Raw genomic sequence first — 24,960 nt, 5'->3', positions numbered from 1 at the left:
TACCAATCTTAGCCACAGTGGAGGGCACTTGTGCTGGGGAGGGCAGTGGGTGGAGGAGGGTAGCTTAGAACGGATGCATTCTGTTCTCAAAATGATTCTTGTTTTGATGGTGATGCTTTAGCAGTGAAAAGCACTGATTTCATTTTCTGTGGGCCACTCACCACCTCCCTTCCAAATTCCGCCAACAAGGGGGAGGGAGAGCATTGTTGAGGAATCTCTAGGAAACACCCCTCCATAGTTGAACCTGCTTTTTTGACTCCTAGGCATGAATGTTGGGAGGCACTCCATTTTCTCTGGAAAGAAACTTGACTATATGATTATTGTCCAGGGAGTTTCTCTTCTATTTTGCCAACTTTCCCCAAACACATCACATTTACTTCCTTGCAGACCCTCAAGGCAGACCTGAGCCCCAGCATTAGCCTGCCTTTGTTTCTAACCCTCCCCCCCCCTCCCCCCCAGGTCAGAATCGTTTTCCTGGCTGTCGCTGTAAGACCCAGTGCAACACCAAGCAGTGTCCCTGCTACCTGGCAGTGCGAGAGTGCGACCCCGACCTGTGCCTCACCTGCGGGGCCTCAGAGCACTGGGACTGCAAGGTGGTTTCCTGCAAAAACTGCAGCATCCAGCGAGGCCTCAAGAAGGTGAGGGCTTTTCTCAAGACTGCGGGCTGGATAACGGAGGGGGAAAGACAGAGTTGGCCCCAGCATCCTCTTTCCACCGGCCCCTTGGAGGGCTTCTACGGGAAAGCGCTCAGCAAATCCTAAGGGAAACGTGTGTACTGAATTAATGAAGTTTTCTGTCCCGGGGAGGAGTTAGAAAAATGACCCCTGAACTGGCCAGCCTGAGAGGAGCTGAGAGGACGAACACATCACGGATGTTGTCTGTTACTACTTGATCCGCAGCAGCGAGTTCCTCGAGTTCCTCGGGACTCAGGTCCAGGAGGCCCCAAGGCCTAGAGGAGGAGGTGTCACATTTCCTTTTGCCACCTCCCTTCTTTGTTTTTCCTCTCCTCAGAACCGAATGAGTTAGCCCTCTTTCTATTTTCAGATCCTCTTAACAGTTGCTCGTTCTTTCCACCCTGCCCACCCCCGGCACACGTGCACATCCAGCACATACCCCGCCCGCTCACACATGCCCTGTAGTCTGAGGTTTGACTCCCTCTTCCCCAGCACCTGCTGCTGGCCCCCTCAGATGTGGCCGGATGGGGCACCTTCATTAAGGAGTCTGTGCAAAAGAACGAATTCATTTCTGAATACTGTGGCGAGGTGAGTGCTATCGGTTTGGACCACATTCCTATCTGGGGAGATACTGATGAGAAACTCTGATTTTCTGTGGGCCAGATCTCTATGACTTACTCTCTAAATAACTCAGCTGAGTTCCCGTGTGGCCTCTTGGGGGATCCCACAGAAGTGTTTGCAATCCTGAGATAAACCACTCTTGTGAAATACTTTGCCAGCTCAGGCCACACAAGGGAGGCGGGCAGGGAGCTCTCTTCAGTGTTCATACTGGTCACACTGGGTGGGGATTGGAATGAACTAACTTGAGCTCTCTCCTATGATTCTCACCGTGATACTCAGTAAGCACCTGTGTGTGGCACTGCCCCCTCCCAGCCCTTTCTGTGGGCAGGGGATTGTGCCCTGAGCGGACAGCCCAATCCCCGTTTGTTCCCTGTCTGTCTCTGCAGCTTATCTCTCAGGATGAGGCTGATCGGCGGGGGAAGGTCTATGACAAATACATGTCCAGCTTCCTCTTCAACCTCAACAATGGTATGGAGTCTCTTTCTCTTACCCCAAGGTGGTCTCAGACAGGTCTTTCTACCAGATTGCCCTTACGATGGCCCATGTTCAGATCTGCTGTGATTTCTCCAGCAGGTGCACGGAGCGAGGTGGGGAGGTTGAACTTCGGGACACCATGAGCCACAGTTCACTTGCTTTGGGAGAACCCCCATTCCTGGGTTGTTTGTAATCGGAGCACTGAGCACTTATACCTCAGAAATCTCCCTGCCCAGTAGATGGGAAGAGGAGATCCTTAATTCCAGCAAAAGGGGGGGACCCAAAGGGAGCACACACACTGAGGCCATATTCTTATACTGCGTGCTGCTGGTCTTCAGAAGTCCCACTGGATTATTTCTGTTACCATTTAATTGGTTTTGAAATCGGGTTCAAGAAGCTGTGGATTTGTCTGGTGAGCTCACGATCTCTCTTCATATAGATTTCGTAGTAGATGCTACCCGGAAAGGAAACAAAATTCGATTTGCGAACCATTCGGTGAACCCCAACTGTTATGCCAAAGGTGAGCCCCCAGTGACCCGGGGCGGGGTTGAGGGATGCTTTATTTACTATGATTTCTGCCCATTATGTAACAGTTTTCATTGCTGAGTTCTTTTTTGTCCAAAGACAGTCATGATTAACATCTGGTATCACTTTGAGTCTCGGTTTTGTAATTGGCTTTCTTCACTGAATACATTCTAGCCATTTTCCCCCAAACAAGAATCTTTTAAAGATAATTCTTTTCCTATATCACCAGCCAGAATAACAGATCTAAAAGCACAGAGGCAACTGTCATCACTGACTGCTTTTTAATTCCACTTTATTTATGTTTTCACTGGGAATTGGGAGGAAATTAGCCCAGCACCACCGATTGTTGGCTTGGAGCTGACTAGAACCTAGCCTTGGCTTTGTCCTGTTTGCAGTGGTCATGGTGAATGGGGATCATCGCATTGGGATCTTTGCTAAAAGGGCGATTCAAGCTGGTGAAGAGCTCTTCTTTGATTACAGGTGAGGCGGCCGGAAATGGTCCTTGGGAGGTGGTGCCAGGGGCAGAAGGGGTTAGACTTGATCTGGGGGCTCAAGGTGGGTGATATGGAGGAAGGAGACCATCTCATGGCGGTCAGGTCTTTCTCTTTGTTCTGCTCTCGGGTGTCTTGCCTCAGAAGTGGGAGCAGTCGTAAACTGCTGAGGGAGTGGGAGGGAGTGGGAGTGGGAGAGGGAGCAAAACGGAGGGGATTCCATCTGTCCATTCACAAAAGCCTTGATAGTAATCTGGTTCCTCCTGCTCCGGGACAGGTACAGCCAAGCTGATGCCCTCAAGTACGTGGGGATCGAGAGGGAGACCGATGTCCTTTAGCCCTCCTGGGCCCCACACCAGCGCTTATGGTAGCGGCACTGTCTTTGCTTCATGCACACACCACCGCTGCTCGAGTTTCCTGCGCTACGTGTCTCCCACACCGAGAAACCCCCCACCCACTCCCTCTGCAGCGAGGCCTCGGCTGTGTCCAGTGGGAACAAACTGTCTCAGTGAGAGGGGGGACAGAGGCAGCTAGGGCCCGGGCCCCCAGGAGAGAGAGTTGCAGAAGTGGGAAACCGCGTCTCAAGCCTCAGAGGAAGAGAGCATGGGCTGGAAGTGGGTGACTCAGTGTGGTTTCTTGTCTGCTACGTAGGCTGTGGGCCTCAGCAGTCAATCTGGGCAGTTCCTCACAAGCACTGGCCTGTGCTTCTAACTTTCCACGTCAAGGGTCCTTGTGTAATTCGGTCGCCAGCTTCTCTCTCTGTGGTCGTAGGACCTAGAGAGGACTGGCTAAGTGGAGTTTGATACCTGGAGCTTATGAGTGGCCTGGGTCAAAGGTGAGCCTGGCGGGTGGCACAGAGTGACTTCAGAGGGGAGACGGGTCACCTTACTACCTCTTTCCTCCTGGCAGGGTTCAAATTCGAAGAGCATGGGTTCTGAGTATAGATATTCAACACTGGGAGAAGGAGAACTAAGTGCTGTTTTTCCATAGACAGAGAGCAAGAGCCATCCTGATGACTGTAGTTAAACGGCTAAGTCTGGGGCCCAAGAGGCTCTGAGAAGCCTTCTCCATACTCTGGAGATGCGTGGATACGTTCTCAGATTCCTGACAGCGGCGGCCGGTGCGCTGCCAGCTCCTTCCAAAGCTGCAGCTTGGCCACTGCCTCTGGGCCTCGGGCCTCTTGCTGCTGCTGAAGGAGCATGGGGGGGGCCTGCCGGGCTGGGCGTGAGCACTCTGGCTCCAGGCTATGGAGTTGTTTTCAGGCCTTTTGTTCCCTTTAGAGGCCAGGCCCACGGGGCTTCTGTTGCTTATCTCTTCCGGGTAGATGGGCGAAGGCCTGGACTAGAGAGCGGGGAGGCTGTGAAGGTGATTTACTTTCCTGTCTGTTGCACCTGCTGTTGGAAAGGGTGAGCTGACAGTGTCTGGAGGTGGGTGAGAGGCTCCCAAGTCGCACGTGTCTGGGATGGCACTGCACTTGCCGCGCACACTGGGAGAAGGTTTTGAAGTGTTAAGAGGAAGCAGGCCAACCTCCCCTGGCAGCCCACAGTGCCATTCTCTCTGGGATTCATGAAGAGCAAAGCACTTTATTTCTTTGAGAAGGTCTGCAGATTGAGGTGGAGTTTGAGTTGAGGTCTCTGGGGTCCCTGCCCAAATCCTATTCCTAAGGGAAAGGGAAGGACAAGGGTTGGAAGATTCCCCTCCAGTTCTGTCTCAGCTCCTGGTGGAGAAGGAGGAGCTTCCTTGCCTCACAAGATGTAAGCGAGGATGGGGCCAGCTCAAGGAGCTACCCATGTGTCTATGGCTGGTGTGTCGAGCTGACAGGGAATAAGGAGCATTGCGCTGGGTAAAAAGGACATGGGCAGGGACAGGCTGGCCTAGGGAATGTTGGAATAGAGAGCTGGCTTCTCTTTTCTCCAGGGAATCCAAACCTTTCTTCCCTAGTCTATACTGACCACTCCCTTCCTCCAACCCCACTGGCTGTCCCATGAAGCAAGGAGTGGGGTTCCCTCCGGCCAAACTGTCGCCTAGGGATTTTGGTGGGACATGCACACACACTCACATATCCTCACACACCACGCTTGTGGGCACACATGCGCTCAGCCCTGAGCACACGCCCAGCCAGCTCCAGACGGAAGCCCCTTCCCACCTGAATGGCCAGCCCCACCATGATTCTGAAATCTTGCGCAGTGGTTTGTATTCATTGTGTACTGGGGACACCCTCTAGCTGGACTGTGGACTCTGAAGTACTCGTAAATTACAGGGAAAAACCAGAGACAAATGAAGGAGGAGGAGTTAGGTCTGTCTGAAATGGGGCTGGTTGTGAGGAAAAGAGGGGCAGCACGTTACATCCAGCCGTTGAGAGGCTAGACTGACCCCACTCTTCCCTCAGTGTGCAGAATCCCCTCCTTCCCAGTTTCAGACCACTAATACTCCTGTTCCGCCAGCATTCCCATCCTTTTCCCCTCGCTGTCCCCCCCCCCTTAATGACGGGTTTCAACCCCTCCCCCCAGACCGTGGAACGATGGATGGAGCAAGGTGGTGGGGACTGGGGGAGGCTGGTATATGTGCGGCTTTATTGCCAGTGAATTTCACGCACTTTAAAGTCCTGTGGCTTGTGACCTCTTATCTGAATAAAGTGGTAGAATCCATTTTGGCAAGTTGTGTATTGTGTACTTTGAGGCTAGAAGGATCTAGGGACGCCAGTACAGGGGCAGCTCGGACTGAAGCGTTCTCATTCCCACTTGTCCACTGAGATCTGGGGGTTGGCGAGAGCCAGTCAGGCTTCTGGTAGGTGATGCAAGGATTCTGAAGGATCCCCCTAGAAATTCCTGAGCCCTCAGATGAGGTCCCTTAAAATCATCCCACTTATCCCGTCGCCACGACGCCAGCTATCACGCACAGACTGGGGCTCTGCCACTCTGCTTTATTAGAACGGCTCTGGCTCTGAGCGCACGGCTTCAGAGTGGAGGCTGGGTCAGGCTGGGTGAGTGGCCAACAGACCTCACAAGACTTCCAACACGGGAGAAGCAAAAACTACAGACCGTGGGCACAGCACAGGACAGTCGATTGTTTTTTTCTTTAATATATAAACTGATAATTAAAAAATTAGAGTAATATATAGAGTTTCTCTAGAGAGAGACTTTGCAACAAAAAATATATATAAAGAATATGACCTCCTGGGCAAACGAAGCAGCATCTCTGAGCGGAGGAAAGAGGACTCCTCATGCACTGGAGAGGGGGCCAAGCCTTTGGACAGGCACCAAGGCTATTGCATATCTTGGAAGAGGGAGGAAGAATAGAGGGCTGGCTAGTCAGCGTGTCTGCATTATTCTCTCTACATTGCAAGTGTTTTTTATGGCTTTGGCTAAAGCGTGTGAAGCAGCGGAGGTACTAAGGTGCTAAAAGCGAGGCCTCTTGGTCTCTGGAAAAAACGAAAAAGAGAGGGTAGGGAACAGCAGTGAAGCCTTCCCTAACCCCCAACTGAGTGGAAGCAGATGGAAGACGTTCTGCAGGGCAGGGGGGAGGCTAGGGGATATGATTTAGCAGCCTCCTCCCCCCATGCCCTGTGCATCCCTGCAATCCCACACATCTGTCCCTGCTGAGATTGAATATTTGAAGGGAAGCAGTTAATCTCCCTTGCACTCTGTTGTTAATCCCTGGCAGCAGCTGGGACAGGGATGGCAGAGAGGGCCTGTCTCAACCCCATGGAGATTCTCCTTTGGGGCAGGCAAACAACCAGGAGCCTGGGGAAACGGGGACAGGGAGGGCGTTGGTGTAGGCAGTGAGGTCGGCCACTCCCTTTGGTCCCATCTGTAGCTCTGCCCACCAAACTTGGCAGGGGGGCATCCTCTGGATGAGCAGAACCAGCTAAGAGGAGCCAAATGTCCCTGACAGGGTGGGGAGAGGTGGGAACTGGGGGATTCAGAGGAGACGGACTTGGTCCCTAAAGCCCTTCTCCTGATTCATTCAGACCTGGACTCCTCCAGGATCTGGGGGAGATTTTGGTCCCGGGGGCCAGGGGCTGGGGCAGGGGCTNGGTTTGCTGCCAGGATGATAATCGTGGGTGGCCTTGGGCTCATTGGTGTGGTAGGAGCCCTTGTAGCGGTGATTTTGCAGATAGAAGAGCACCAACACCCCCACTAGCCCCAGCAGCAGGAAGGCCACCAAAACTGAAAGGGAAAAAGGAACAATTCAAGGCCGATCTTGGGGGTTTCTCCTGCGTACAGACACATGTGTATGCTTTTGACCAAAAGTGTATGTGGATGACTGTCCACAGTTCGAGCATGTCAAGCCATTCCCAAGGGTCCGGCAGGTCTGAATTCCCGGCTTAACTCCTGCTGTCTTCGATTTCTAGTCTCTTTCCACATCCCTGGAGTTACCCATTTCTTACCTCTCTAGAAGTTACTAGAACCCCCTTTCCTCATCCCTTAGCTATAACCCCATTTTTTCATTTCAGTTAAAAGTCCACAGCATCCTCAATTCTCAACTACCGTCAGCACAGCCTAGCTCATCCGTGCGTGCACCCCCACCCGCCTAGTGCCTTCGCCCTGCTCAGCCCTTGGGCCCCAGGGCAGGGAGGGAATGCTCACAGAGGGTAGAATTAGGTCAGGGTCGTGATCGTGCTACTCACAGCCTAAAAGTATGGCAACCCATCCCTCATCGTGGTAGTACGGGAAGTCTGAAGAGGAGAAAGCGCCAGTCAGGAGAAGCCTCCTCCGTGGCAAGAATCGTTTCCCTTCCCTGTCGACCCTCCCCCTTCAGTGTGTCCCCTGGGCCTACCTGGGGGCAGGTACCAGGGATCCAGCTCAGGCGGCACCTCTGCGACCAGACGTGGCATGGCTCCGCAGTTCGATTCAGACAGTTCTCCCTGAACTCGAAGGGCCTCGGCGAGCTCCGCGGTCATGGGTCGAGGGGTCCGGAAGTGGGTCTTGAGGGGAGCCACGTTGTTGAACCGAACACCAGACAGGCAGCCCGAGAAGCCCGGTGTGTTGTAGCGCTGGATCTCTGGGTCGATCACCCCCGTCTCTGAGGGAGAGGCAGGCCCCGAGGGAGAGGGGCTGGGACCACCTGACCTGGCCCTGCTCACCGTCCGTGGGTTTCCTGCCCCTCGTTTTCACCACCTTCACAGCCGGTCCCAGTTCCCTCGCTCCTCTGGGCTCCAGGGACTTCACCCACAGCCCTCCCCGCACCCCAAACGCACTGTTAACCCGCAACTCACCCATAACACGCCCTAGATACAAGGCCTTGGGTGAATCCAGCTGGCTGTCCACCAACAGCGAGAACTTCTGTTCTGTGAGGGGGAAGTAGTCCACCTGCGGGGAGAGGAGAGGCACTGAGGGAGGGAGGACCCGAGGCCAGGGCGAAGCCAAGACCCTGCAGGAATTCCCGTGCCATCCAGGCAGCTGGGGAGCCCTCGCTCAGTCCTAGGGGGACAGCCCCTAGGCCCGGATGAAGGGTTCAGTATGAAAAACCCAACAGCCACCCGTGGTTAGACTTTGTGGACGACCACGTGCCTGCCCGAGCCCCTGCACTGCCTTCCAACAGACGTAAGCACGCCTGCCTCCCGGAACGGCCTCCCAGAGCGGTCGTGAGGCTCCCAGGAGGTAACACACACGAAAATCCTCTGTAAATTGGGATGTGCTCTACTCATGCTAACACCTTCCCCGGGGGCCACAACCTGGGTGCGATCTGAGCTGCTTCACCCCCCTCGTGCACGTCCCTTCATGCGCACCTGGATGAAGAGGTTGCGGTAGACCCGGGTGATGTTGACGCTGTGGGGCTGGCCGTCGGTGACTGGCCTCGTGGTCAGCTGGTACACGTAGGGGCTGGTGCCCAGCTGGTACCGCAGCTGCAGGGTCCCTGTGGGAGGGGCAGGAGAAAGGGGGCTCCTCTCAGCTCCCACAACCCTCATCTTCGGAGCGCGCTCGGGGCCTTGTATCAGCGAACCAGGAGTTAGGAAGGTGAAGGGCGCCCGGCAGGAAGCTGGAGTCGCGCCTGTGGGACCCTACCGTCTTCCTTGATGAGCACGGCCATGTAGTCCCGCACGAAGGAGCTGACGTAGAGCAGGACGGCGGGGGCGGAGTCCGTGCTGAAGCTGAAGGACACCTCCTCTCCCGTGACGTTGTACACCGGCCCACGGTAGCCGGGCACCGGCCGGCCAGGCCGGGGGTATTCGGGCAGACGGTACCCGGGCCCGTGGTAGCCAGGCACATAGCCCGGAGTGTCGTAGCCGGGGATGTAGCCCGGCTCGTAGCCCGGCACTGGCCGGCTCAGCATGTGCGAGAACTCCCGGGCCGCCGAGCGCAGCGCGGACTGCAGGTTGTAGCGCATCCAGGTGCCGGCCTCGAAGAATCCGCCGATATCTGCAGGCAGAGGGAGGGAGGTCAGGGCCGCCGCTCCTGGATTCCGACGCTGTATGTCATCCACGGGCCGCTGGGGACCGGGGACCTTGCCCTCGGGTTCTGCTGCTATCGCAGCATACCTCCATTCACCGTTAGGTCCCCTTTGTCACAGAATGGAATCTTCAAACTGTGAGAAATGGAAAAGATCATCCAGTACAACCCGTGCCTTTTACAGATGGGGAGACGGAGGCACGGGAATGGCTAGCGACTGCCACAAGGATACGCAGTATGCGGAGAGCCAAGATTAGAATCGAGGTATCATGGGGGCGCCTGGCTGGCTCAGTCGGTTAAGCGTCTGCCTTCGGCTCAGGTCATGATCCCGGGGTCCTGGGATCGAGCCCTGCATCGGGCTCCCTGCTTCTCCCTCTGCCCCTCCCCCTGCTTGTGCTCGCGCGCGCTCTCTCTCTCAAATAAATAAAACCTTCCAAAAAAAAAGAATCGAGGCATCGTGATGCTCTCTGGTACACTCGCCACTGCTCACACTTCCAAACCAAGGCCAGGGGTCCTCTGCTGGTCCCCGAGTCCCTGCATTTCCCTGCTCCTGCAGACTTCTCACACCGTTAGCCTACCTGCACGCGCATCCTCCTAGGCCAGCCTTAGGAAGGATGCAGTCTGGGTTCATGTGCAGAATCTTGCTACGGCGAATGTCAAGGCTTGCCTTAACCAAGAACCAGGCTGAAGACATGTTTAGGAGCTCAGCGGTTATCAACTAGGAAATGGCATAGGAGGGCATCAAGCCGCTTGAGACGGGCATGCTTGCAAGGGGGGTAACCTGTGACATCTTGGTGACAGTGGGAAGATGGGGAAGTTATTTGCCAGTTGCTTTTGAGTTCTTTTAGGACCAGCCAGCTTCACCATGCCTTCCCCGCCCCACTTTATGACTTGGAGTCACCCCGGCTTCTTCAGCTGACAGACGGCACTGCCTCAGAGCTCAGGAACCCAGGGACAACTCTAGTTTTCCCTGGGGCTGCCTCTGCACCCTCTGTCCTTCCCTTGCCCTCCCTACACCCCACTGCGCCCTGTGGCTCCCAGGCCTCCCGTAAGCAGCCACACTGACCGTGGTTGCAGTATGGCCCATCAAAAGCCGTGAGGTCACAGTCGCACGTGTAATAGCTGTAGCGCTCCACACAGCGGCCTCCGTGGAAACAGGGGAAGCGGGGGTGGGCGCAATGGCCTGTGCAGTTGGGGGAGGTACCCTCCGAGGCATTGGCGCGGCCTTCCAGGTTCAGAGTCACTCCATTCAGACGCATCGCCCTCAAGCAACCCACGAAGGGGCGCCTCTTAAGCTCTGCGGATCCTGGGAAGGGCGGGCAGGTCAAGGAATGGGTGTAAAGCTGGAGACAGGGATGAGTATTGGGGTTGGGAAGGGAGCCAAGGGGAATGAACTCATGGAATAAAATCCGTGGCCTAGAGAGGAGAGGTGAGCTCTTGGCCCACTCTGCAGTAGAGGGCATCGGGACCTCAGACACGGGGCTCCTGGAAGCAGGGAGCGCTGCGGTGAGAGGGCGGGAAGGAGCAAGAGGCCTCAGACCGAGCGCAGGGTTGCCGCTCACCGACATAAAGGGGCTGGTCGTACTCCAGCCAGATGTAGGTCTGCAGGGGCATGGGCCGCAGCTCCCAGGGCCGGTGGTCCACACGGAGCCGGGCCTGCTTCACGTTGATTTCCGCCCGGACCAGGTGCCACTCATCGTCGTTGAATTCAAAGTCATCCGAGTGCACCGTCAGGTTCTCATCCCCATTCCCCACATCGAAGGCGAAGACCACGTCCCGAGATGCTGGACAACACAGTGGGTGGGGAGAAAGGACTCAGACCTCATGGACCCCGCCCCCATACCACCTCTCTTCCTCACTCCTTGGAGCTCCTTGAATGTCCCTCCAATTTGTCCTCAGCCTGGGACAAAACCCATAAACTCCTCAAAACCTTACGCTCCTGGTCTCTTCAGGAAATTTGCAGATCTCTGAAGCAGCTTCCCAGCCCCACTTCTGAGGTTAGAAGCATAGCTAGTCAGGTAGAAAACACCTCGGGGGGCGCCTGGGTGGCACAGCGGTTAAGCGTCTGCCTTCGGCTCAGGGCGTGATCCCGGCGTTATGATCGAGCCCCACATCAGGCTCCTCCGCTATGAGCCTGCTTCTTCCTCTCCCACTCCCCCTGCTTGNGCGAGGGGTCTGTGGCCCAGAGAGCCGAAGTAAGTACCCAAGTTCACAAAGCCAGCTACCAAGACAGAGCTGGGTCTAGAACCCACCGTTACCTAAAGCCCTTCCCATGCTGGCATCTGCCCTTGTCCCTTCCCCCAGCCTCTGCCTACCCCACCTCCCCCAGAGATCTCTATCTAGCCCATGTCCCCTCCCAGCGTCTGCCCGCTCACTGTTGAGTTCCACCCGCACGTAAGGTCGGCGCCACTGGCAGTAAGGGCCCCCCATATTCTCTAGGAAGACTCCCGAGGGAGCCGAGGTCCTGAAGTAGAAGGAGACATCAAGGCTGTGGTTGGCACGAATGGGGGGGAAGCGTAGGGCAGCCCCAGTGTGGAAGGAGATAGTGTTCCAGGAATTTCCTGCAAAACCAGAAGGAGGAGAGCCTTGTCAGGGAGGTTGGAGGGTGGAGAAGTAAGGGAGCTCCCGGTGGGGTGGGGGAAGACAGGGCAAGGGGGAGAGCTAGGGGTAGCCAAGGGGAGAAGAAGGGGTCTAACGAAAGAGAATAAGGTGCAGGGGAACAACACAGAAGGGGTCCCATCCCAGGAGGAGCTGGGTGTCTGGCAGGATGTCCTAGAGACCCGCAGTGGGTCAGGTGGCCTAAATTTTGCAAACTGGAGAGCCAACCCTGGGAGGGCACACAAAAGGGGTCTGCCACTCACGATCGCCATAGCAGCGCAGAGGCCTCAGGAAGAACTGGGCCTCAGAATTGGAGCGGTTTGTATCCCCCACCACCACCTGAGTGACGGGCAAATGGTCCACAAAGGTCAGCAGCCCCTTGTCGGTTCTCCTGTGGGGGGCAGGACGCAGTGGCTCAGCCCCTGCCGCTCCGCTGCCCCTGGAATCCTGAACGCCCTGTCCCTGCGCCCTCACCACTGGGGCTGGTCGGCGTCACAGTTACAGTGCAGAGCAGGGTCCACGCAGCTCCGGTCCAGACCACAGGCGCAGCGCTGTATCCCAGGCTGCGAGCCTCCCCAGTAGAAGTGCTGCTCCTCATTTCGGCCGATCCAGAAGCTGTAGGGGTAGCCTCCTGGGGAAGATGTGCGGGCAGGTGCCAGGCCCCATCCCTCCATTAGCCCCTGGGCTCTGCTCTCCCCTGTCCAACCAGCCCAGATCCTTGCTGGAAGGTTCAAGAGCTCCAGCTGAAACCCCTGGTTCCTTCCTCCCAAGCCCCTCCCAAGCCCCCCCTCCAGCTCTGCGCCTCGCCCTCCACGTCCCAGGCCCTCACCAGCGGTGTTGAGCAGCCGGGAATTGTAGCAGGAGAATTCAATCCACTGTTCGCAGTGCTGGGAAGCATTGGCCAGGGCACTGACTTCCTCCCAGGAGGCATTCCAGTACTGGATGGCCCCCAGGAATGGCCGCTCCATGCTAGAACCTGTCACCCGAGTTGTCCACAGCCTGTCATGCCGCACAACTGTCCATGCCCGGTTCTCTGGTGGAGTGAAGGGACAGAGCTTTGGCTAGAGGTGGGGATTCTTTACCCATTTCCCTGCCCACCTCCACCAGCACTGCTGCTCCTCAGAGCCAGTAAATGTGGCCAGCAGCTCCGCTCCAGCCCAGCTCTGGGCCCTCGACATTTGTAGGCTGGAGATGTGACAGCTGGCCTGGATCAGGAAGCTGGAATTTATCTGCAAGGCTAGATTACAAATTTCTGAGTGTCCCCTTTCCCCTCTGCCATCCTTTACCCCCCACCCCAGTTTAATCTTGCTGGGCCCCTGTCACCCCTTCAATCCCCCGTTTCCCCCACACCCCCTCACAACCTTGTCAGCTGCCCCTTCACCACCCATCAGAGCCACTTACCTCGGATATCACAGTACACTACAAATGGCTTCAGGGGGCCACTGCCATCAGGATCAATGGTGAAGTTTCCAGAAGTTTTCCCACTGAGCCGATAAGCCTCGCAAGATTCCTTATATAGAGCTGGTAGGTCGTGGGGTAGGGAAAGAGCAGTTATGGGGTCAGAGGCCTAGGAGGGCCAGTCCTACCAGCTCTAGCAGCCTCGTGATCCCCAGCAACCTCCTGGCCTCCTTAGCCCCTGAGTGGCCCCCATGCCCCAGCTGGCTTACGTTGGTGACAGGTCTCCCCCTTGTAGCCTGTCAGTTCACAGTAGCAGATGAAGTCATCCCAGGACTGGTAGCAGCGTCCATCATGCTCACACATGTTAGGGCTACACCTAGGGAAGAGGGTCAGCACCAAGGGAAGGCGCCTTACTGGAAGCGTGAGCGTGGGGTCTGCTCCCTACAAGCTTCACTTCTGGCTCCTGAGAACACCAGAACCCCACATAACTAGCCAGATACAAGCCTAAGTGCTGGCACGTTAGGCGGGCCTCAGGGTTTATGGACTACTGTTTACCCGCCCCTTCCCCCTCCCCCATAGAAGGAAACCCTCTAGGACCAAGAACAGAGGCTTCATTTCCATTCTGAGTATGTGTCACTTTAACGGAAGAACTAGGTAAAGAAGGACGAGAGGATAAGACCAGAGGTCAAGGAGGAATCATCTCCAGGTGGGAGACTGAGGAGCTGGGACCAGGAGAAGGGAGATTATTGAGAAAGGCCACTCCCATTGGGAGACCACCGAACAGGGCTTTGGAGGGGTCACCTCTTGCAGGGAGAGGGGCTTCTGGATACCTATCAGTGATGCCACATGTGTCAAAGAGGACCTCAGCATAGTATCCAAGCCGCCGGCCCTCCACCAGAGTCAGGTTGACCAGTTGACCATCCACCTTGAGCAGCTCCATGCAGCCATGGAATGCCGTCTGGTTGGAGTGGCAGCCCGATCGACTGGCTGGTTTGGGACAACCTGGAGCAACCACCCCTGTGAGGCCCTCCCCAGGGGAGACCCAGAGACCCTCCCCCAGGGAGACGCCAAAGGAAAGTCAGACATGAAGGAAGGAAGGGGGCCCAGAGACAATGGCAATGACCTTCCAGTCTCCAAGGCTCCAGAGGGGAGAGAGGGATTTATCCCTACAAAACTCTCCAGGTAGCCTCATCTGAGGGGACTTGGGTGGTGCCTTCCCACCCAGAGACAGGGGTCTGGCCAGGTTGGTTCCACTTACCCCCAAAGAAGTATGAGGTGCCAGTGCGGATCAGCAGAGGGTATGAGACCCTGACCTCTGCCCCCTCCACGTCATCAATGCTGATGACTGCATGGTTCTCCTGGGCTGCAAAATTCACCTCGTGCCAAAAGCCATCATTCAGGCGGTACCCTGGACAGGAAGAAAGGATGGTGTGGGTGTGGGAAGTACCACATTCTGAGAGAAGGGTGTCTTGAGCGGGAAAGAAGCAACGTCACTCTGTGCTTATGTGCCCTCCATTACACTCTATAAATACATTTATATAAAAAACATGTTAAATATATAAATATATAATATGTATTAAATGTATATATTAAAAATTTATTTATTTATCTGAGACAGAGAGAAGATAGTGGAGAGGACCCATGGAGGGGGCAGAGGGAGAGGGAGAAAGACAATCTCAAGCAGACTCCCCGCTGAGTGCGGAGCTCCGCAAGGGGGGCGATCTCATCACCGAGATCACGACCTGAGCGGGAATCAAGAGTCAGATGCTTAGCCTGCTGAGCCGCCCAGGCACCGCCCCCTCCGTTACACTTATCACCCTGAGCCGGCCGTCTCTGACTGTCTGTCTTCACCAACCCCAACAGCTGAGGCAGTCTGAGTCACACACACTTCTGGAGCCCCCTGGAGCTAGCGGGTACCAGGACTCCTCAGGCTTCCCGGCTCTCCCAGCACCCCCTAGGCCCTCAGATCTGCCTCCCCGCCCCCATCCACTCCCCCCTTCTCCCCGCGCCCGGGGTCGCCCCGCCCCGCCCCCTCCCCTCCCTCAGCCCTCTCCAGTCGGGAGGGCCTCCGTGCAGGCCCACACCCGCTCCTCCCGGCGCTCTCTGGCCTCCTGGCGCCGGCCCCCGCTCTCCCCCGCTCACCCGCAGCGAACTGAAGCTTCTTTCGGCCAGTCTGCGCGATGGACACGTTGACCTGCCCTTCGCTGAGCATCAGCTCCACGTGGCCCAGCCCGTCCCCCAGGCGGGAGAAGAGTAGCAGCCCCGTGAGGTCCCAGGTGCGGAAGCGAAAGGAGACGGCGAAACGACCTCGGCGCGGGAAGCCAGGCACTTGCACGAAGTTGTGAGGCCCTCCGAAGTTGACGGGGTGAGGGACTGGGTCCAGGCAACGGAAGGCCACCTTACCCTGAGGACGAAAGTAAGGCTCCATCAGCCCCCAAGAGAATGACTGCCTGCCTCTGCGGGGAATTCAATTTCCATACCCGTCTAAGACCCCCCTCACGGCCCTCCGTCGGGGTGTGTGCCGGGGAAGGGGTAAGACCTCCCGCCCGGACCATTCCCACACCCCACAAACATAACCAGCTGTGGAGGGGGTCTCCAACCAAGTCGCCCCGGGGGACTCTCTGCTGGCTATCGCTGCTTGACACCGTCTCCAGGGCGACTGGCTCCTTCCCTTCCTCCCAGCCAAGAGAGGCAGCTTCAAGCACTGGAATACTCGCTGCAGAGGTGGGGTGGGGTGGGGGGTGGGGACCACACCAAAACAGACCTGGGTTCAAGACCAACTCAACCACTGTACAAGTCCGTGATCCCTGGCCAAGCCACTCCGGCCCGGTCTCTGCACCTGATTTTCCTCTGAGCATTAATTGAGGATGTGGTTAGACCAGACCACAGCTTCTTAACTGAGGGTTAGGGAGGGGTGGCCTTTGCACCTCCTGTGAGTCCGTGATGCACCCCCCCCCAGCTTGAGCATTTGGCTGGGGAGAGAGGGATCCTCAGCTTTTATCTGATTCTCTTTGCTTTCCAAGCAGCTTTGATGTCCCGCCCTCCCTGATCCCCCTGCCCACTGGCCTCGAAGGTAATCCTCGAATGGCGCCGCACGGCCAGGTCTGCGATGTTGACTCGGTTGAAGATTATGTTCTCCATGCAGCCGCGGAAATTATGCCGATAGGCAAGGTTCTTCTGCGCAGGGCCCACCAGACCCCCAATGTACATCTGCGGGCGGGGTGGGGGGGGTTAGGTTCCCCGGATGCCAGAACGCGCATGTGCACCTTTCTCGCTCCTCCACCCCACGCTTTCCCAGGCTCCTGGCCTGGCTTTATAAAATTTCCCCAGTATCGGTATTAAAGCTGGAAGCTCGCTGGGCCTTCCCAGGCTTGGGTGCTAGCTCTGACTCCACCAGAGAGTGGCTGCACGCCCTTGGGTAAGTCAATTAACCTGTCTGGGATTCTTCATCTGCAGATCAGGGCCACAGAGTCGGGCAATCCAACGGGGCAATTTTCTCATCTTGTTCTATCCCCAAACCCAGATTTCCAGATCCCATGTCAGTTGTTCTGGGGGTGGTGCCCAGGAAATCTGCCTGCTAACAGCAGTCACAGCCACAACAACCCAGGCCTGTGAACTACAAGTTTGCCAAGAGCTGCTAGGATCTTCAGGAACTGGAAAGCACAGTAGAGAAAAGCATTGTCCCCCACCGACCCAACCAGCACCCCAACTTGACTAAATGAACCACTCTGCTCACCTCGTTGTCCAGGTTCAACCTCTCGAAGTCACCATTGAGCACAAAGCGCTGCACATAGCCGTCCAGGGTGAGGTTTGCCTCCCGGCCAAATCGGTCCACACGGACATAATGCCAGTGCTGGTCGTTGAGGACGCCACCAGCGCTCACACTGGTGTGACCGGGCCTGGGCTGGATGGGGCTGCTGCCTGAGGGGACGGAGAAGCAGGGTCAGACCTACAACCTGCAGAGCCGCAGAGAGGCCTAGCCCCCAGGTGCAGCAGCAGCCAGGAGCACAGAGAAGGGTTGGCACAGGGCCCGGGGCAGCCTGGGACCGTGGGCATATAGAGATTGGATGTCTTCAGCTGGGGATGGAGAGGTGGCCCCTGGCGAGTATGTTACTTACGGTAAGTCATTTAACCTGTTTCCCAATAGCTGCTTCTACCTCATCATAAGGATGTTATGAAAAGCTAATGAGATACAATCTTTGGCTTTATATGTATATGTATGGGTTGTATATGTAAGGTTTCTACAATGAGGAAACAGACTGGAGAAGTGTCTTGTCCAAGGACACACCACTGGTAGGTGGAGCTGAGACTGGCATCCAAATCTCCTGACTCGGAGTCCAGTGTTTTGCGAGCACCAAACTGTGCAGGAGGAAGGCAGATTGGCCCAAACAGAAAGGAAGGGCAAGAACGGGAGTGGGCGCGGCTTCGCGGAGGCGGCGAAGCGAGGGGCGTGGCGGCAGAACCGCCGGGGTCGCACCCCCAGAAGCTGAGCTCACCCAGGCTCATGTGCAGCAGCAAGTGCGCCCCCTGCAGCTCCAGGGTCACGTAGTCGCCCTGGACGCCCTCGGCGTGCAGCAGGAGCCCGTCCTTCTCTTCGGTCTTGAAGCTGAAGGCGAACACGTCCCACAGGCTTCGGCTGACCCCTCGCGGGAAGCGGTATGAGATGGCATCATCGCCGTCGAAATAGAGCACGTCGGACTCTGCGCGAAGGACAGTAGGTGGGCAGAGGACCGGGAAGACTGTCCCCCGAAGCCCCCCCCCCCCCCCGATCTTGCCGCGAGGGTTCCAAGCCAGTGGCACGATGCGGATGTAGCGCGCGGTGAAGTGGTAATGCAAGTCGTGGCGCACTATCGCCGACTCGTTCACGTTACCGAAGAAGGTCTGAGGGGGAAGGGCAGAGGAGAGACTAGGTCCCCACCTTCTGCTTCGTTTCTCTACAGCCTCCCAGCCCGCAGCTGTCACACCCAGCCAATATCCACTTCCAGAAAGCAAACTCTCCTGGGCCCTCATGGCTTTAGAAAAATAGGTGCCCTCTCCTGCCACCCTATTATTTCCTCAAAGCTCAACTCAGCTGTCACCTCCCTCAAGAAGCTCTCCCAGATTTGATCCTAAAGTATGTTAAACGTTGTCATCTGAGAAAGTCTTGCACACATGATTCGTCCCTCTGGACTGAATCCCCAGATTGGAAGTCACTGCTCCTCAGGTGTGTCCCCACGACCAAGCTAGTGCCCAGCCCAGGTTGCAGAACTGAGGAGGTTCTCCAAGTGTGTGCACAGGGGGCCTGGAATACCGCATTGTGCCCTCGCTGGTAGAATGGCGTCCAGCTGTCCACTCGGTCCCCGTAGAGCAGCATGTAGCGTGTGACCCAATCCCACGAGTTAAACGAGCCCTGGGTGGCCACAGCTCGGATGCGGTGCTTCTTCATTAGGTCGATCTGGAGCCAGGGATTCGGGTCCCCAGTTCGGGGAGACCATCCGCTTATGCCTATAGAAGAGGCAAGGGCTTTTTCCACTGGCTCTCCCGTTATCCCTAACCCTCCAGAGTTCCCACCACACCTTGGGGTGGTGCCTCGCTCACCGTGCAGCCGGGCAAAGCGGGGCGCAGTGAAGAGCCCATAGTAGGAGGAGGCCCCCAGGGAGCGTGCATACAGAGGCCCGACCAGCTCCTCATCACAGCCATCTGGGTTGGGGAAACGGACATTTTGGTCGTGCGGCCCCTCCCAGGTCCTTCCAAAGACCACGCACACTGAGCAACTGGAGCTCCTCCTTCTCGGTTCCCCAGCAGCCACCCCAGCACTAACTTAAGCAACAGCTGCACACTCAAGGGAGGCTGCCTTCTCCTTCTGGGGGACCCCTAAGCCAGACCTTCCCTAGCTCTGTGACTGCCCCAGTACCGGCCCAGGCTTAGTACTCCCCCAAACACAACCCCAAACCTCAGCATCTTTCAGAACCCGAGTCAGCCCAAGGTACCCATCTGGCCCCAGCCTTATCATCAATCCCACTCATCAGCCCCCCCAACTCTCACCAACCCCAAATCTAGGCCTTGGTCCCAAAACCCCGCCAGTCATACCAGCATCACCAGCTCCATGTTCAATCTTAGCATCGATCAGGGTCACCAACTCCTGCTTCGATCCCAGCCTCAAAATCCAGCCCCAGCCCCAAACCCTAGCCCCTGGGCCAGCTCCAAGCCCAGCCCCAGACGCTGGCAAAACCTTAACCCCAGGTGGGATCACCCTTATCCCCAACCCTCAAGCCCAGGCACCAGCTCCCGCTTGGATCTCCGTCCCAAATCCCTGCCCGGGGCCGACTGGATCCTCGGCTTCTCGGAGCCCAGCACCGGCCCGGGAGCGCGCGCCAGCCTCGGAGCTGCATTGCGGAGCGCGGGGGAGAGGCAGAAAGGATGGGAACGAGCAAGCGCGCGCCGGCCGGGGAAGGGACCCGCGACCACCTAGCCGCAATGCGGCTGGACCCGCCCTGCAGGCACTGGACTCCCCGGCCCCACCCTGCTGCACCTGAGCACGGCACTCACAGTAGCCCCAGCCCCGAGCTCCTGAGACCGCGGCGAGCAGGACGCAGAGAAGCCGAAGACACATGGTGCAGGGCTGACGGGTCTCGGCGGCCGCCTCCCAGTGCCCGGCTCCGTCTAGGGCTCCAGGTCCAGCTCGGGCTCTCAGGTCTCCTGGGGTTCGCAGCGGATCGTTGTCTCTCCTCCTAACCCACCCCTCCCTCTACCCTCTCACTCCCCCAACCCTTCTCCCTTCTCTCTCTCTCTGTCGTTCTAGGTTCTCCGCTGCTCGCTCTCTCCTTCCCACCCTCTCTCCTCTCACCTCCCCCCTTCCCCAGCCTCTCTCTCCCGGCACGCGCAGCTTTCCCGGACCCCGCGCAAGCGCGCGCCTCAGCCCTGCTGCGAAAGGGCGGGGGTAGAGAGCCTCCAGCCGCCGGGAAATACCCTGAATAACCCGAGGCTGGCAGGGACTGTGGCCGCAGGGGTGGGGGAAGGAAGGCTAGTGCCAGTGGAGAGGTCCCCAAAAATCCAAGAAAAGCGGGGGGTTGGTACCTGGAGATGGAGAGAAGAGCAAGTAAAACAATCTAACATTTTCTGAAGGCAAATTATGCTTCAGGCACCTGTGCTAGGCACCCTCATAACCCTGTGAATTCGACATTTTTACTTTACTCCACTTTGCAGATGAGAAACCTGCGGCTCAAAGAGGTAAACTTACTCAAGATCACACAGGTAGCTAGCAAATGATATTCCCAAACCCATTCTTTTTCTACTGGCAGGGGAAAGAGGAAAAAAAAATTAGGGGGTGGAATGGGAAAGTTAGGTAAAGGGAACCCACAGACCCTAATCCCCACCGCCCTCTTGGTCCCTCTCCCCGCCCCTTCCTTCCTGTCCCACTGGTTTAACTTCTCTCCCCAGTGGCTATACCTCAGAAACCTGTGTAGCCAGAGATGGGGACGGAGCCCGCAGAGCAGGTGGGAGTGAGGGCTGGGGGGAAGGGTTATAGAGAGGGAGGGTAGGCAAAGGGATGGGGTTCTCCACCTGGTAACAAGCTTCTGGCATGCTTTAACCTATTCAGAATATCTGGAGCCATCTGGGATCAGGGACCTCCCAGATAGACGGGGCTGGTGATGTGAGGCTGGGATTGGGGGATGGGACTGGGCTGAGGGGAATAGAGAGCTGAACCTAGAGGTCCGAGGTTGAAGCAGAGATCAGAAAACCTGAGCCCCAACCCTTGAGCACCCCCACCCCCGGCATGAGTAGTTCAGTGTACCTGTACTGGAGGTTAGAGGTGGGGTGGGGAGGGGAGAAAGGAAAAGACGTTTGAAACCCTCTCTACACCATGCCTGGAGTCCAGGGACGAGCTTGGAGGCAAAGCCTGCATGTGCGTGTCCTTCCAGGAGAGGGTGCTGCAAACAGACTGAAGCTCCAAGAGTTATTAAAATTAGAAACCTTAGCCTAAGGAGAGCACAGATGCTTCACATCCATTATCTTTCTTATTTCAAACAACTCTGCCACTTGGGGTGGTCAGGATTTCTAATCTCGACATTATATATTAGGTGACCGAGATCCAGAAAGGACAAGGTCCACCAGGAAGCTGGATGCAGAGTCAGGAGGGCTGCAGTGGAAGCCAAGGCCCGTTGGAGGTTGTGTTAGGAAGAGTTTGGAGAAGAGTTTGTATCTTCTCTCTCTACACTGTTGTCACACAGCAGCTCCCAGCTTGGAAGTTATGTGTGGGAGGAGGAGGTGTGTGGGAAGATGTCTCATTAGGTCTCTCTCATTTTGACCTCCCCAGATCTCTAGGGGCGCCTACTCTGGGGAGGATGAGGAGGCATACTCGGTGGAACCGTTGCCAGAGCTCTGCTACAAGGCGGATGTCCAGGCCTTCAGTAGGGCCTTCCAACCCAGTGTCTCCCTGGTAGTGGCTGCACTGGGTCTGGCTGGCAATGGCCTGGTCCTGGCCACCCACCTGGCAGCCCGACGTGCTGTCCGTTCGCCCACTTCTGCCCACCTGCTCCAGCTGGCCCTGGCCGACCTTCTGCTGGCCCTCACCCTGCCCTTTGCTGCAGCTGGGGCTCTGCAGGGCTGGAGTCTGGGAAGTGCCACCTGCCGAGCCATCTCAGGCCTCTACTCAGCCTCCTTCCACGCCGGCTTCCTCTTCCTGGCCTGTATCAGCGCCGACCGCTACGTGGCCATCACACGGGCCCTCCCCGCGGCACCCAGGCCCTCTGCCCCCGGCCGCGCGCACATGGTCTCGGCCATCGTGTGGCTGCTGTCGCTGCTTCTGGCGCTGCCTGCTCTCCTTTTCAGCCAGGACGGGCCGCGGGAAGGCCAGCGGCGCTGCCGTCTCGTCTTCCCCGAGGGCCTCACGCAGACGGTGAAGGGGGCAAGCGCCGTGGCGCAGGTGGCCTTGGGCTTCGCGCTGCCGCTGGCCGTCATGGCCTCCTGCTACGCGCTCCTGGGCCGCACGCTGCTGGCCGCCAGGGGGCCCGAGCGCCGGCGTGCGCTGCGCGTCGTTGTGGCCCTGGTGGTGGCCTTCGTGGTGCTGCAGCTGCCCTACAGTCTCGCCCTGCTACTGGATACGGCGGACCTACTGGCTGCCCGCGAGCGAAGCTGCCCTGCCAGCAAGCGCAAGGATCTGGCACTGCTGGTGACCGGAGGGTTGGCCCTGGCCCGCTGCGGCCTCAACCCCGTGCTCTACGCCTTTTTGGGCCTGCGCTTCCGCCAGGACCTGCGGAGGCTGCTGCGGGGTGGGAGCTGCAGCCCAGGGCCTCACCCCCGCGGCCGCTGCCCCCGCCGGCCCCGCCTCTCTTCCTGTTCGGCTCCCACTGAGACCCACAGTGTCTCCTCCTGGGACTACTAGGGCTGCGAATCAAGGCGGGGAGGGCGGGATTCCAGGGAGGGTAGTGGGAAAGGGGAGAAGGTGGGGGAACACTGAGAAGGAGGTAGGGACCTAAAGGAAGTGCTTCTGTACTTTGCCATATTAAATTGATAACATGGAAATGAGATGCAACCCAACAACTGTTACTATTTTTGAGTCACCGACTTGGAAGCGATTTGTAGCAGGGCAGAACCGGTGGGTTCCCCCTCCCCCTTCAACTCGCTTGGCTCTGAGTGGAAGGCGCTGAGAGTCTGGGTGGGGGTGCAGAGCTGCTTAGCCTGCTGAAGCTCTAGGCACTGTCACCCCCTCCACCTTCACCTGGTCTCTGCGAACAAGATGTGAGGCGGGAAAGCTGCCAGGCGAGGAGGGCTGGGGTTCCTCTTAAAGTAGCACAAGGAAGAGCTTTCTAACAACCACAGTGCTATCCAGTAATGGCTGCCTTAGCAAGTACCGAGTTCCTGGCCTCTGGAATGTTCAGGCCAAGGTTGTTGGGGACTGTGTGTGCCTGTGCGTGGTGTGGTGGTAGGTGGGGACAGTGGCCAGGAGATTCTGGTTTTGGGTAGGCTCTTGGACTAGATGACCACTTTACGGTCCCTTCTAAGGTTCTGTGGCAGAAAGAAAAAAAGAAACAGGTAATTTAAAAAGTTGAGATGAAGTTTTTCACCTTGGAGAAAAACCAAGGAGAGAATTCCAACTTGAAAATTTCCAGAGTCTTTATCATGGGCGTGGTGGGGGTGGGGGTGACTGCTGTTCTCTATCTGCCCCCGGGACAGGGTCAGAGGAAATGCACTGAGCCTCCCGGAAGGAGAGAGGTTACACATCAGAAAGAACTTTCCTGCAGGCAAGGGCCTGGGATCCAGACAGGGAAGAGTGTATATGGTTTGAATGTCTCCATCTCGGGAAATCTCAGTGCTGGTCACTGTCATCTGGGGCGAGGGCAAGGCCGGGATGGCCTCTAGAGACGATCTCATTGATTCCTGGTCTTTGTTTTACAGAAGCGCGGTAGGCAGGATGGTATTCACGTGCGACAAGTCTCGCAGTTTAATATCCGGTCAGCAAAGCTGCCCCAACCACTCCTGCCTAGAGTCTGGGGACCCAGGGCTAGAAAGGCGGGGCGTGGGGGAGGTCTCAAGGGAGGCGCTGGCCCGACGTCCCCGCCCTGTCCCGCCCCGCCCAGCTCGGGCTAGCCTTCCTTCCTAGAGCCCCCGGCGGCTGAGACAGAAAGCCACCGCCCACCAGGGGACAGGATCCAGGGAAGGCCCGGAGATGGCGCCGATCCCCCCAAGGTCCTACAAGCCAGCCACTGGGGGCCAACCTGGAACCCTCCACCGGAGACCGCGGGAATCGCCGCTGAGTCAGCAACGCACGCGCGCGCCCGCGGTCGCCCTGGCCCCGCCCCGTCCGCGGCCCGGCCCCGCCCCGTCCGTTTAGCGCCTCGGTTAACCCCTTCCGACACAACCTCAGGCCATTCAGTCTGAGAGGCCTCCGCTCTATTCGAAGACCGCAGAATTCCTTTGAATCTTAAATCACTCTCCCCACTGGAATTCAGTGAGCTGTGCGCTCGAAATCAGGTTTTATTTCCGACCTGGGTCTACACTTCCCCGAGTCTCTGCCTCAGCTTCTTCACCTTAAAAAAGGTGACTCAGACCCAAGAGTTGGGCTACTCCATTGAGGGGCGGGGGGCCGCCTCTAGAGCTGTGCCTGGCGCAGGCAGCTAACGAGCTTTCCTTTGTCAGGAACCCTGAGACGAGACAGGGGTTCAGAGAGCCGCAGTCGGGGCTTTCCTCTATGCCCTATGCCCTCCGTTCTCCAAAGCTCCTTCTCGAGAGGGTTTTTAATCTGTTGGCTGGTGAGCCAAGAGTTAAAACAAGGGCATGAAGGCGGGCTTCCATGACGTCACTAGCACTCCGCGTCCGACCTCAGGGACGGGGGCGTGGCTGACATCGCACCGCCCCCTCCCTCCTTATTCCTCTGCTCCTCCCCGCTGTCACCAAGCCAGGGGCACATGATGCAACCCGCCGCGGTTTCAGTGGCCTGATTGGTGGCCGCGCCCGGCGCCAGGCACAGGGATTGGGCAGGGGAGGCTGTGACGAAAACTGCACCCTGCCCTGTAAAGAAGGGAGGAGAGAAAGAAGAGGGAAGGGGGGGTACTCGGAGGGGAGGGGGTTGGGGAGGCGGGGTCCCGGCGCTGTGCTCGCGCCCCTAGCGCGCCAGTCCCGGGGCTGCAGGGAGCGCAGCGCGCGCGGCCCGGGCCCCGGCCACCGGACACCCTACCGGACACGACCCTCCCTGGAGCTTGGACAACTGCCCACCTCGGACATTGCACCGGACACTGCCCCCCACAGGGCTGGACACTACAACGGACACTACTTCCCAGCTCCGGACATTGCTCCCCCCCCAGCCCT

General features: G+C 57.5%; 3 protein-coding genes across 5 annotated transcripts in view; 2 read left to right on the top strand and 1 right to left on the bottom strand.

The window, feature by feature from the left end:
- EZH1 (enhancer of zeste 1 polycomb repressive complex 2 subunit) overlaps window positions 1–9,540 on the top strand; it is a 31,257-nt gene extending 21,717 nt beyond the window's left edge. The window contains exons 16-21 of one of the 2 annotated variants that reach the window (XM_034639818.1): window positions 460–638; window positions 1,167–1,262; window positions 1,682–1,763; window positions 2,209–2,289; window positions 2,690–2,774; window positions 9,362–9,540. In XM_034639818.1, the coding sequence (XP_034495709.1) occupies window positions 460–638; window positions 1,167–1,262; window positions 1,682–1,763; window positions 2,209–2,289; window positions 2,690–2,774; window positions 9,362–9,434 (596 nt within the window). In that variant the 3' untranslated portion in view covers window positions 9,435–9,540. Of the gene's footprint in view, window positions 1–459; window positions 639–1,166; window positions 1,263–1,681; window positions 1,764–2,208; window positions 2,290–2,689; window positions 2,775–3,062; window positions 5,434–9,361 lie in introns of those variants that run through there. The other variant, XM_019802724.2, reaches the window with a different exon arrangement.
- On the bottom strand, window positions 5,900–20,987 carry CNTNAP1 (contactin associated protein 1). Its single transcript, XM_034639817.1, is given in 24 exon segments — window positions 5,900–6,820; window positions 6,822–6,954; window positions 7,416–7,463; window positions 7,565–7,810; window positions 8,004–8,097; window positions 8,517–8,644; window positions 8,794–9,147; window positions 10,244–10,483; window positions 10,740–10,961; window positions 11,553–11,738; window positions 12,039–12,166; window positions 12,250–12,406; window positions 12,605–12,808; window positions 13,177–13,296; window positions 13,443–13,549; window positions 14,004–14,175; window positions 14,432–14,581; window positions 15,316–15,577; window positions 16,240–16,383; window positions 16,910–17,094; window positions 17,670–18,054; window positions 18,464–18,657; window positions 18,751–18,852; window positions 19,702–20,987. Coding segments are annotated over 24 exon segments (4,098 nt in total). The 5' UTR covers window positions 19,766–20,987; the 3' UTR covers window positions 5,900–6,747.
- Window positions 20,565–22,687, top strand: CCR10 (C-C motif chemokine receptor 10). Of its 2 annotated transcripts, none has more exons than XM_002922175.4 (2): window positions 20,565–20,648; window positions 21,470–22,687. In XM_002922175.4, exons 1-2 carry the CDS (start codon window positions 20,625–20,627, stop codon window positions 22,535–22,537), a joined length of 1,092 nt encoding a protein of 363 aa, XP_002922221.2. In that variant the 5' UTR covers window positions 20,565–20,624; the 3' UTR covers window positions 22,538–22,687. The 2 variants fall into 2 exon arrangements, with proteins under 2 accessions (XP_002922221.2, XP_034495710.1); XM_034639819.1 differs by lacking the exon at window positions 20,565–20,648 and adding an exon at window positions 21,127–21,320.
- Window positions 22,688–24,960: the final 2,273 nt, after the last annotated feature.

The sequence above is a fragment of the Ailuropoda melanoleuca genome, chromosome 13, assembly GCF_002007445.2.
Source record: "Ailuropoda melanoleuca isolate Jingjing chromosome 13, ASM200744v2, whole genome shotgun sequence".
In the NCBI taxonomy this organism is placed as follows: Eukaryota; Metazoa; Chordata; class Mammalia; order Carnivora; family Ursidae; genus Ailuropoda; species Ailuropoda melanoleuca.
This window is presented reverse-complemented; position numbering and strand designations above follow the sequence as displayed.

What these genes read in the sequence shown, in the direction of transcription:
- CCR10 (XM_034639819.1), top strand. Translation starts at nt 21,276, where the DNA reads ATGCAGAGTCAGGAGGGCTGCAGTGGAAGCCAAGGCCCGTTGGAG. An exon ending in GAAGCCAAGGCCCGTTGGAG is followed by an intron (nt 21,321 to 21,469) that starts GTTGTGTTAGGA and finishes TGACCTCCCCAG; the next exon opens with ATCTCTAGGGGCGCCTACTC.